This window comes from Camelus ferus, chromosome 13 (assembly GCF_009834535.1).
Source record: "Camelus ferus isolate YT-003-E chromosome 13, BCGSAC_Cfer_1.0, whole genome shotgun sequence".
In the NCBI taxonomy this organism is placed as follows: Eukaryota; Metazoa; Chordata; class Mammalia; order Artiodactyla; family Camelidae; genus Camelus; species Camelus ferus.
In genome coordinates this window covers 32,922,757-32,935,336 of record NC_045708.1, presented here as the reverse complement: position 1 = coordinate 32,935,336, position 12,580 = coordinate 32,922,757, and the positions used below count along the sequence as shown (strand labels likewise).

At 39.9% G+C, this 12,580-nt stretch overlaps 2 protein-coding genes across 8 annotated transcripts in view; one reads left to right on the top strand and one right to left on the bottom strand.

The window, feature by feature from the left end:
* Positions 1–690: 690 nt before the first annotated feature.
* On the bottom strand, positions 691–4,606 carry TMEM69 (transmembrane protein 69). Of its 2 annotated transcripts, none has more exons than XM_006195751.3 (3): positions 4,491–4,606; positions 2,879–3,018; positions 691–1,722 (listed from the first exon to the last, which is right to left on the bottom strand). In XM_006195751.3, exons 2-3 carry the CDS (start codon positions 2,918–2,920, stop codon positions 1,009–1,011), a joined length of 756 nt encoding a protein of 251 aa, XP_006195813.2. In that variant the 5' UTR covers positions 2,921–3,018; positions 4,491–4,606; the 3' UTR covers positions 691–1,008. The 2 variants fall into 2 exon arrangements, with proteins under 2 accessions (XP_006195813.2, XP_032350060.1); XM_032494169.1 differs by lacking the exon at positions 4,491–4,606 and adding an exon at positions 3,958–3,984.
* A 107-nt stretch (positions 4,607–4,713) lies between these two features.
* The window catches only part of GPBP1L1 (GC-rich promoter binding protein 1 like 1), a 48,686-nt gene continuing 40,819 nt past the window's right edge, over positions 4,714–12,580 (top strand). The window contains exons 1-2 of one of the 6 annotated variants that reach the window (XM_032494166.1): positions 5,673–5,757; positions 7,161–7,203. The gene's annotated coding sequence lies outside the window, so the exon portion shown is untranslated. Of the gene's footprint in view, positions 4,846–5,595; positions 5,758–6,211; positions 6,361–7,160; positions 7,204–12,580 lie in introns of those variants that run through there. The other 5 variants (XM_032494164.1, XM_014553963.2, XM_032494168.1 and 2 more) reach the window with 5 other exon arrangements.

Genomic DNA, 12,580 nt, shown 5'->3' with positions numbered 1-12,580 from the left:
GATCTCTTCACAGCCAAGAATCACTAAAGTGGAAATCATATGTATATAATTCACTTATGAAATTTAAGTTACCTAATATTTGAATACATATACAAAGATAACACATACCAGGTGATATATTTGTATTCTTACAACATTTGAAATGTTTTCCCTTTTTTATGAGACTCAGCATCTCAAGAGACTAGGTTTTCAAGTTAGAATTCAAGGTGTTGCTTTTGTTGTTTTAAAAAAGCTTCTCCGTGAGTTAAATTTGTAATACTAGATGGTCCAACTCATTAGAACATTAAGATGGCTCCAGCTTGACTAGTTTCCTACTTGTATGTAGTAATGGCTTTATTCTTTTAAATATTTTTGACCTGCTGGTTTGGAGGTAAGTTGCATCTATACTCTGCCAAATAGCTGATAAAAACTGGAAAATCTGTCAGGCTTTTCTTTGAACATGGCTTCCCCTTGTGACATTGCTCCCTACTGACTTCAGAGCCACAGATCTTTTCAGCTCATATACCTAGGTTATACCAGGTAAAATGAGCTTGGAAATGCACTTCCCAGGGGCAAGTGCAATGACCGCTCCACTGGAGCCACTGGAACAACCTATTATTTTCAGACCCTCACAGATACAAAATTTTCCTCTTAAAAAGTTGTGTGTGTGTGTGTGTGTGTTTTCAGTGATCTTAAAGCTCTAGCAAAAAGGATTTTTCATCTTTTTTATTTTACATTTTTCAAAACAACAAAAACATTGAAATTATTAACTGGCTGACTATTTAATTCATAAAAAGATAATGAGAACTGTAACCTAATGACATGAAAAGGCATTGTTAGGGATTTTCAAGCTGTTTCTCAGTGATTCCTGTAAAGATTTCTAGAAATGAAAACTAATTTGTGAAGAATAAATTACCATTGGTGAGGGAAAAAAAGAGCTAAACAGGAGAAGGAGGAAAAGGTGATGCCAAAACACAACCTTACAAGGTTTCTAGCCAACATCCTAACGTCATCTACAGAGTTTTATATTTATTCTGTTCGCCCAGGTCTCTTGGGTCCTTTCTCTGGATAAATATCTTTAACTAGTAAAGTTATTACAAATGAAAGAAAGGCCACTAAAGTGGCTACTATCCTCAGGGCTTTGAACCAATTGGGATAATGTGGCAAGAGAAAAAGTTCACTGTGTAATGCTATTGCCAAACCTATTATTACTGTGACTATAGCTTCACTGAGTCTCTCAGAAATAAAGAAGGCAAACCATGAAAACACAACAGGAGTGAAACTATTAGCTAAATTGAGGAAGTCTGGCTTGGCTGGACTACCTTCTAGCAAAGCAAAACCCCATCTGATCCCTCCCAAGAAAGATAGGAAACTGGCTCCATAAGCCATCTGAGTAAAAGCTAATATGGGGCTGTAAGTCTTTGTCATCACCATGACCAGTGGTGGAGCAACGAAGGGGATTAGTCCTGCCAGAGTTATGTATAACGCTGGCTTTGGGCTGTCAGGCAGGTAACTGATAGTGCGTGGTGGCCTGGCTGGAAATACTGCTTGCTTTTGCTTCTTCTTAAAGCTGCACCGGGACGTATGATAATACTGTGTTTTGCTCATATACACTGGAAATGATGAGAGAAGCCAAGTCCTTGGAAACAAAGGGGAAAAGTTCTGCTGGAGACATGCCTTGACAGAAAGTATGTTTATTCTTCTGCTGGCTCCTAGTCTGACTGTAGAAGGATACTTCAGAATCTGTAGAGAAAATAAAACCAAAAGACAAAAAACAGATTAAAAAGAAAATCACCAAATGTCTTAATCCCAATCTGAAACAATACAATAACAATCTGCTTTCTGTTAACACACTGAACTTAAAGAAAGATTGAGCTACAGGGTGATGTTGTTATTGCTGGCAAAGACTATCAAACAGCTATACGATATGCAAAAGAAACTACTGAATAGAAACCCGTGATAAGTTTCCGCCTACCACTAATCTTATCCTATGAGAGAAATAACTGAAGGAGAAACAGGTAAAAACTAGTTCTTTAGTTTTTGGCATTCTCAACTGCCTCTTCTATTTATAAACTGCAAAAGAAGTGGCACTAACTACTGTGGCAATGCTATTTTATGTAGAAAAAATTAAGCTTTAGACACTATACTATTCATAGCTTCATGCCTTCCTACGCTGTCTCTGCCAGAATTCTAGCTTACCACTTTTTTATCTAGGGAACGTATCTTTCAAAATTCAGCTTGAAGCTTTCTCCAGTCTGATTTAATGCTTCTATATGTAAGTACCCTATGCACACTTCCATCATAATCTCACAGTAAATTAAAATCATGTTTACTTGTCTGTCTCAGTAGACTCGAGAGCCAGGATCATATTTTTTCTTTGCCTGAAAAAAAAAATCCCCAGTGCTTTTCACGGTACATGGCCAAATCAATAACCTTTCCTGTTGATTCTGTGCTTTAGTGAGCAGATTCCATACTTCAACTGATGAACAGATCAACAGTAACTCAAAAAATGTTGAACAAAAAAATGAAAGTCATTTAAGAATCTTGGTGATTACTCAGAATGCTAGGAATGATTCCATCTTGAGGCCTTTTTCCTTTTGTCTAGAATGTTCTTTGAGCTGCCTGCAAGGCTCATCCCCTCACTTCTGACCACCCTGTTTATAAGTGCAGTCCTTAAGTCTGCTGTTCCCTATTCCCCTTCCCTGAGCTATAGTCCTCCAAAGCACTCACCACTTGACAAATTAAATATTTCACTTGTATTTTATCCACTTCCCTGGAACAACCGGAATGTAAAAGGGTAAGGATTTTTGTCTTCTTTTTCACTGTTAGTGAAATTTCACTATTAGTTACAAAGCAATGCCTGGAAAGTAGTGCTCAAATATTTGCTGAATAAACCAACCTTTGAAGGTGCTTGAAAAAACTGCTGGATGAAGTGAAGCATACTGGGTCCCACTGAAAGTCTTGCTAAGGAAGATGCCAGGACGTTCTGATTAATGTATTTTTACAGCTAAGTGGAAAGGCTGAATCAGAAGCATGTTGCTGTGTACAAAACAAGATGTCAATTTTCTTCATTTTATACATAATTTTTTAAAGTAGTAAGTAGGAGGAATTTCTTCTATATAACAGTTTCCTTTGAGAATAATCATTAATGTTTTCAAAAAAATCAGTAAAACATTAAGTAAACAGATCCTTTTCTTCTCTGAACCTTTCTTTTAGCTTTTGCTGTTTGATGTAGCAGAAAGAATAATTCACAGAGACAATAGACCTGGATTTTACAACTACTTCCATGTTTCCCAGCTGTGTGACCTTAGGTAAATTGCTTCATTGAAGTACCAGCTTTATTGTCTTAAACACTGAAAGTCATAGCTTCTCTGTTCTTTTTTCCCCTTAGTTATCTATTTTGTGGCTTAGGAGTTTACAGCTCAAAATAATGATAGCAGCAGCCAATACAATTTAGCTGTGAACCAGGCACTGTAACCAGGTGTTTTACATGCACTAATTCATTTAATACAATGACCTCATCAACTTGGTGCTGAGAGACAGAAGACTGTTAAGTAAGAGTGCAGACTTTGGAGTCAAACAATGTGGATTGGAAACCTGGCTCCACCACGTATTAGCTATGTGACCTTGGGCAAATATATTAACCTGGCTAAGGTGGAGTTCACTCACCTATAAAGCCTATAGTAACTACATAAGGTCACTGTAAAAACAAAAGTTAATACATGTAAAGAGCTGAGAAATGTCCCTAACACAAAGTAGGCATTCAAAATATACTATTATTCCCACCTTACACAATGTAAGCAGCTAGTAAATGGATGAGTGAGAATGTGAATCCAACTGTCATGTTTTTGAGTCTCATTCTTAACCACGAGAATGAAGTGTCTAAAAATCCAAAACACAGTTCCTGCTTAATCTAAATATTAAGTGAACTAATTTCTTATCACAGATCTTAGGGCTGGGTCGAGAAATTCTGTATACCAGCTAGTCAAATCCTGTGTAACAGCCAGTCAACGTCTTCATTCTATATATAAGGAAGCAAGTAGACGTTAAGTTATCCACCTCTAAGTAGATGTTAGATGACATCCACATCCACCTCCGGACTCCCAGACACATATCCGCATGGCCGCGTAAGGCACTTCAAGACCACCCCATTAAAAAAGTTCAACCTTCCGAACTCCCTGTGCACTGTGACATGTGCTTTCCAACTCAGGAGTATTAAAGTGAAAAAGAGACAGCTTAAAGCCCTGGGAATGGCAACTGGTGAGGGAATTAAAGACAAAGAGCTAAGGGTTAATCTGCTCAGTTTAGGTGAAAATGCTCAGTATTTCCACTGCCCCAAATGAAAGTTTCAAGCTGTAAACCTCAGAGCCGACAACAGGGAAAAGGGGGCGGAGTCTGGACGCAAAGATCCTCGGGAAACTGTCCAACAGTTTCTCGGGCTTCAGTTTACTCCTAACCCTCTATACCCACCCTTCCCAAGCTGCACCAGTGGCAGCAGCCCTGCTACTTACTTGCCAGCGTCGCGCGGAGAGGTGGAAAACTAAGCTGCAAGAATAGCCCGGCACTCTGGAAAAGGCACTTCCGGCAGATGGGGTCAGATGGCTCCCCGCCACTTCCTGAGAGCCGAAAAAAATGAGTTCGGGTGGGGACTCAACCACCGCTAACTGGTTCCCACACCGGGTTTTTCTGTCAGGCTATTTCTTTAAAATCAAGTGGAAGCCGGCTTTTTGAAGTTTGTAGAGTTCCTGAACAGTTCTTGCCTTTCTATTCCAGGTTTCCCAGCCAGCCCAGCGAAATATGACCCGCAGAGTTCGGGAAGGTAGAGTGCAACTACTGAAACAATTTCAGTGATGGTGGTGGAGGAAGGTAGGAGCGATTTGGAGTCTAGGCCAAGTATGACTTGGCCAAATTGCTTGCCATCTCTGGAACTCATTTTTTACTTTGCATAATAACAGGGTTTCTAGGATCTCACTCCTTATTAGGACCCTGAACTACTAATACTATTTAAGAAAAAGAAAAAAACTTTCCACTTCATTCTTTCTGCTGGGACCAGGAAACTTCATTAAGAAATAAAGAGCATAAGGGGCGGGACTTTCACTGCCATGAAAGGTGTGGTGATAAGAGCCTTGGGCTTGAAGGTGACCCGGAAGTTAGATCATTCCTCCTGTCACCTTCTGCTTTAACTTTTATTTGTAGGTTGTGTGACCTTGAGCAAGTCCTTTCCTTTCGCTGGGCCTCCATTTCAGTATGTCAAAGGAAACATTATCAGGCAATTTGCGCGTCATTCTAAAGTCAATAGGAGAGTCCAAGGGGCCCACGCTAGCCAGTTCCTCCATTCCTCTGGATTCCAGGTAGTCTAGCTTTCCGATTGCGGGTCATCATATGGCTTAGCTTCCTGTGCAGAATTGGCTCACAGCGAATTCTTCCTAATAGTAACCCCTTCTAGTTTACTTTTATTTCCATCTCTTGTCATGGCAGCGCCGCCCCTTCCCGTCGTGCGATACCCAATGAGACTTTCGGTCGGAGAAACAGCTTCTCCGCCCTGGCACAGGAGCAGGCTCTGGCCAGAAACCCGCGCGGCACTGGGACAGGGGCGTGACGCCAGCGGTCAGGCGGAACTACCACTCCCAGCGGGTAGCGCGTCGGGCCCAGCAGCGCAGGCCTCTAGAGCCCAGTCGTGTGGCCCGTTGGGGGCTGGAGTCTTAACGACGCGCGTGAAGGAAGGAAGGAGACGAAGGTGGGAAGGGGTCGGAAAGCAGACCAGCCCACGAAACTGCTGTTAGTACTCGTAGAAGTAGTTGGGGGACGCATGCTTTCTCAGAGGTGGGGTTTGGGGAGGTGCAGAACGGAGGGGCGGGGAAAAACGGGTACACACATACACACCCACTCACACGCACCCGGCCCTAGTGCCGTGCAAGGGGATTTGAGGGGGAGTACCAAACTCGGCTCGTCTCCGCCTCTGAGGCGGCGCGAGGAGAGAGAGTTCAACTGTGCAGAGGGGCGGGGGCGACCAAGTGCCGCCGAAAGCCGTGATGGAGGCGGCTGGGGGCGGGGCGGGCAATAACTGCCGTTCACGGGGCGGAACGTTGGCGGCGTGTGGCGCCTGCAGGGTCACCGGAACAGGGCTCATGCGCGTGCGCTCTTGTGGGCGGTGCGAGTGGGTGGGCGTGTGTGAGGCGGGGTCAGGTGGGGGCAGGGCCGGACTGGTCGTAGCTCCTCCCCCTCCAGCGCTCTGCCCCTCCTGGGCCTTGTGGGCCGGGCAGCCATTTTGGAAAGAGCTTTGTTATGGTTGTGGGCTCTACACCTCTGCCGATCAGGAGGCTGGGGACGCGCCCCTCAGACGCCGCATCTTGTCTGGAGCTGTAGCTCCGCCGCTGCCCGGTGAGTGGGAGTTCCGGACAACGGGGCAGTAGGGTTATCTTGAGTCGTCCGGCGCGGGGCTCCGCCTGGTGCCTAACCGGCCGGCTGCTCAAACAAGTTGAAGGGGGCTCTCACACAGGTGGTTGGGTGTAGGTCGGCCTGGGGACCGAGCGCAGAGCCCTCGGGTCGTGTGATTGGGACGGGGCACCGTTCCCGGCACGTGGAGCTTTGCACCCGAGCGTCACCGCGACTTGCCAGAGCGCTCCTACTTCAACTTTGGTCTTCGGGTCGGAACGCTCACCTGCGACTCTCTGGCTCCTCTCCAGGCGTTCCGGCTTGGTGGTGGTTGAGTAGCTTGGCTTATGTTTCTTTTTCTTTCCTTAAATTAGAGCCAAGGGCTTTTGTTATCCAGTGATGGGACATCTAATGAAAAAAGAATCTAAGTCAAATGGTTAAATGTTGGGTATTTGAGGGAAAAAGAAGAGCTTTAACTTCCTCCGCTCTCCCCCCTCCCCAGCCTTCCAGTTCCCCTTCGTAGCGAGGGGTTTTCGTTTTTCAGACGGTCTCTCCCCCACCTACCAGCCCCCACCCCCACCCCAGAAGAAAAGCTGGTCAATCTTGAAGTGTTCTAAAGAGAATTTGTTTCTATTTAATGTCTACCTCTCCCCACCCCCGTGAAATTCAGAAGAAAGACTGAATCTAAAATGGCTGTAGCTTGGGGAAGTGCCCCGAGCTCGGTAAATTAAATACATTAACATGTCTTGAATTCTTAGTTATTTCTCTTAAGGGAATGATAACTGGATCTTTTGATCTTCTTGCAGTTGGTGTCTTATCTTGAAGAGTCCCTGCTAGGTAAAAACAAAGGTGAGGCTAAAGAAGTTTGCTTACTCCGAAAGTTTACATAAGAGTGGGTGCGGTTTTGTTTTGTTTTTTTGGTAGTTGCTTATAGTTTTGAAATTGTGCTGTGGTGTTAATTTTATCAGGCAGCTTTGTGCTCTGAGGTTGATTTGTCATGTTTTTTGAAATACTTGCTCTTAACGTTAATATTTACCGCTAATCAGGAAAAAACAGAGTTAATGGTGGCTCATGTTTTACTGTACTTACAGAAGTCACGTTCAGTGGAAATCCCATCCAAGTTATTGGTAGTCTTCAGTAGACTTAGATTTATAGTTTGGTGGACTGCTGGCATTTTCTAATGTCTTTTATGTGTAATACCTGAAAGAAAATCAGAGTGCTGTTTGAAATATTTATTAGGAGAGTGTAAGGCAACAAGTGAAAACAAACTTTAGATATGGAGTGACTGATTGTTGTGCCCTTTCAAACAAAAGGCTGTCTTTTTGTTTGCTGCTTTTTTGTTTTTAGCATTAGATCCAGAAGTTTAACTGAAAACAAAAAGACATAGAATAGAAACCTAAAACAGTTAACTTCAGTATTTGGGAAAATGTCTGAGTTTCAATTTGCAACCTGTCTAAAAGATAAAATAATAAAATGCTAATTGTCAGTGAGAACTTTGGAATTAATAGTTAAATAAACTTGTTATCTTGCTTCCCTAGGGAGTCAGTTTCAATTTAGGTCTCTACATTCCTTCAATACAAAAGTTTGCTTTTGTCCATTCCCCTAGGATTTTTGTCGTTCTTAAATTATTTTGGTGGTTTTACAAGACAGACATTTGAAGTACTTTACAGAAATTACAAGTCATTTGCTTTGTGTTTTGCCGTTGTTCACTATTGGACCCATAAACTTGGATGGGACCTTATTACTCTGATTTGTTGGGGTGTTGCTAAAAACAGATTGTGCGTATTGATATAAATATTTTCTAGTTGATTTTGAATACTATCTTATCAGAGCTCTTGAAATTGGGGTGGAGTGGAATGTTAGAAAGCCATTTTTATTTCGAATGAATTCAACTAACCAGTTTTCTCGTCAGTGGCTGTTTGACACATTTCTGTTTATAATTTTTAAATGATCAGTTAAAGATAAAACATAATTTTGAATCATACTTCAGAAGATTGCATATCTTTGTTTTATGACTGAATTGTATGCACTTAATAACAGTAATAACTCTAATGTACTAGGGGCTGACTTTTGCTTGAAGTGCTTTATATTTAATAATTTATTTCTATGAGGTAGATAATTGTTTTATCCCTGTTTTTTAGTTGAGGAAAATAAGTCCAGAGATTCATCCAGCTAGTAGATAGCAGATCCTGTGTTTAAACCTAAGCAATCTGTTTCCAAGTCACTGTGCAGCCTTTAACCATGAAAATAAAAGTAATACTATTGGAAAGATGAGATGCAAAACATTTTTTTAAGTATCCCAACTGAAAAGTGGTCCATGGAAAAGGCAAATTTTGGTGCTGTATGCATTTATGGTTTTTTAAGGGGGTCAAATCTAGGTGATGCATAGAAAAACATACTACTTCATAAGTGGCTATAGTTGCCATTGTCTAGAATTAAATGTGTTTGTGCTGAGACTTAGCTGCCCAAGTCAACTTTTTTTGCCAACTCCAAAATCAGGCTCCAGTTTTTATTTATTTCCCACTGGTCTGCTCAAAACAAAACTGGCTACTCAAACTTAAAATAGTTCAGTGAGAGAAGCTGAACTTCTTTTGTCCACAGGTATATGTATCTTAACTAATGAGGTAAAATATTGCTTGTGTTATGTAAGTTTAATTTTTACAGGCGATTACAAATATACTGGGCAAATATTTAAGGAGTCTAATAGGTTTTTCTTTACTAAAGCAAATAATCAGCCTTTAATTCATCTGTTGGAAAAATTATTTTTCATTTTTCAGACAAAACAGCTCCATCATGATTTTAAGAAATACTTTCTTTTAAGAAATGCTATAGGCTATACTATGGTGCTAGTTCCACTGTGTTTAAGTGCTACGAATACCTAGTGACTAAAACATTTCTGCCACCTAAGAACTTAGTTTAACAGATAAGCACAAAAATTTTCACAGGGTAGCAACATTAGAAAGCTGTCTTTCTTGAAGGAGCTGATTTTTAGCATGCTCATTAAGTTTACCTTCCCTTTCTATGATAAAACTACTTTGCCTTATATTAACTGGAGTCAGGCTAGAGAATCACCAACGTGAAAAAGTTTCAGTACACTTTTCAGAGCAGTAGGTCTACTTGTGTGGAATACGTTTTGTTTGATTGTTTTCAGAAAAAATCGAATTCATTTAAATTCGGCTATACTTTAAATTTAGATTGCAAACTCTTATTTCTGCTGATTGTAAGTTTAAACTGCACTATATAAAAAAATCCTCTACTGAATCATTACTATCCTTGAAGTATACAAGTATGTTGAAAAGATGGTTTGGGGGTTCTTTGGCTAGTTAATTAAAAGGTAGAACTATTGCAGTGTTACAGCTATGTGTTTTTTAACTTTGCTTTTTAATTAGTCTTACCAGGTATGATGGGAAGGGGAGTGGGAACCATTTATTGTGGACTTCATAAACTAGAGGTTGTAGTAGAGTGCAAAATATGTGATCTCATTATTCCTTAAAACACTTGTTTGGAATAGGTGATATTAAGCCTTCTATGAGTGAGTGTACAGAGGATCCAAGAAGTTAAGTAATTTGCATAACGTAATGAGAGGTGGGGATTCAGACAGCTTCCTTTCATTCCAAAGCCCAGTTTTCACCACATCATGTAGAGAGATGGCATGGTATGGTAGTTAAATGGGCAGCAACTTTATAGCCTGGGTCTGAATCTCAGCATTGCCACTTCATAGTTTTATGACCTTCATGGAGTTTTAGCTAAGATTTTTGCCTGTTTCTTCCTCTGTTAAATGGGGATAATAGTACCTTCTCTTAGGGTTATTGTGGTAAACAAATGAATACAGTGCTTAATACAATACCTGACTGTTGTAAATGCTTCATAACTGTTAAGTAAATTGTTTGAAATTGTCTTTAATGAACATCCTTTTAACAGTTGAGTGAAATTCAGTGAAATCTGAACAGATTTTTGCACGTAGAACTTTTGGGGGTTTTGTGTTTCCTTTTTCTAGATATTACTTTTCTGTTGACTTCTCGTTTATTTCAAGGTCCAGGTCCCACACACTGAATTAATTGACTGATATTCTTTCAAGCCTCTTAGTTTGTATGTTTCTTTTGGTTTTTTTTCTTGCACTTTGTTGAAGAAACCAGGTCTTTGTCCTGATTTTCTGTAAATTGGTATTTTTTTTTTCCTGGTTTGTTCAGTGATTTTCATCTATATCATTTTCTCACAATTTCTCTATTGAGCAGTATAGAGTAATTGTATTAGTTATTTTCTCTCGATATGCTTGTAAAATGGAGTGTTTGTTTGGTTCTGTGTCCAATTCAGTATTAACTTTTCTAGGTAGTTTGTTTCTTGTCCTTTTTTTTTTTTTTTCCCTACCTAGTATTTATTTATTGTATTAAAAATTTGAGCTAAATGTGCTGGGCTTGCAGTGGTTTTGTTTTCTAGTTTTGGTTACTAGTGAATGGTTTTCTCAGCCTACTTGATCTAAAGATTCCTTTTCTCAAAACTGCATCTTTTTTCTATTGTTTAGCCCCCCAACCCCCAACTTTTAAGCATTTTATTCTTAACATTTATTGTGTACTCAATATAGACCAGGACTCCCTCCTCCTCCTCCTCCGTTTTTTTGTTTTTTGTTTTTAAATTTCCCTGGGGAAAACATCCAGGCACTATTCAGAACACTTTACATATATTCACTCATTTAATTGTCAAGTTGCCAACAATTTCCAAATTACAGATAAGGATTTGAAGTGAAAAGAGGTGAAGTGTCTTGTCTATAGTCACAGAGTATATGGTAGAGCCAGCTTGATCCAGAGTCTGCTCTTCTAACTTAAAAGTAATGTTTGGATTAGAAGCTGGGTTTGTTCTTGAAAAGAGATTTTTAGATATGCTTGTGAGTAAAATGAAGGTAAAGTAAAAATGTATATTTTGCGATATATTAGTCACTACTTTTAAATTTCTCAAGTATAAAAACTATATCGTTTTTAAAATGTAACAAATAGCCTATGTACTTATAGTCAGAGGAAATTGAAGCCTTTCAGGGCCCCTGTAGCTGCAAATATTTGATAAAACTTATCACTACTGAGTGGCTTGTTTGTAGTGTAGTTTATTCAGTGACTTTTGGAGCAAATGGTACAGAAACAATTTTCACTGGTTCCAAAACCTTATAGTCTCAGATACTTGCGTGAATCTAATTCAGTTAGTTATCTGAATTTCACAGCCAGAATTTAATCTGTCAGATTGCTTCAGGTGATAAATGTACTTTTGTAACATAGTGTGCTTATTTGAAACCATTGTGATTCAAATTAATTCCATTTCTGTCAGGATAGTGTATAGGTATGGTTGTAACAAGTGCTTGTAACCTTTGAATTGCAGTTGGGAAGGAGATACCTGAGAAAGGTTATAAATTTTACTCTTGAAAAATTTTGTACTTTGTGAAATTATTTTAAGGAAATTCTTTTTTTCTTGAAAATGAATCAGAAGTCACAGTGATTAAAGCTTATTGCTAATGGGAAGACAGACAAGCTTCCTGTATTGGACATTTTACTAATTGAGCTTTAAAGAGGTCCTTTGTTGTTTATTTTGTTTGTTTTCCATTTTTAACCCTACTTCACCGTGGCCTTTTTTGAATCTTACTAGGAAAGGAAGCTGCAAATGAAATGTAACTTGTATGCATACACACATACACTTTCTGTCCTGGACCCCTGGTAACCATGACCCAAACTGTGCCAGTCAAATACGCTTGATTGGGGACTTGAATCTGGAGTGAGAGATAGAAAGGAGCAAGGACAGTTTAGAATTAATTCCATTGGGTGGTGGCAGTGGCAGTGCATCGGGCAGTTTCCTAAGAGACTCTTGCTGTGGTATAACCTTGGTTGGTGGTTTGACTATTTAGCTTTACTTGATTTTTATAGGTTTGCCAAATCATTCATTCTCTGAACTCCCAGTATCCTGCTGATAAATTCCTTTTCTACTTAATCTACCTAAATAGAGTTTGTTTTTTTTTCAACCAAGGACTCTGATCTGTAAAATTGACTAATAAAACTGCCCCTTCCAGAAGATACAGTTACTGCCTCTATTTAGGGTAGTCTCCTAACTCATAAAGTGAAAAATTGCCATGAATGTCTTTTTTAAAGACAATCTTAGACAAGAATTTTCCCTTTTATCCACTCCCAGTTGTTAAAAGCAGTAGTTCTTAACCTTTGAAAACTTATCTGGGGTAAAGCCTGGGCACCAT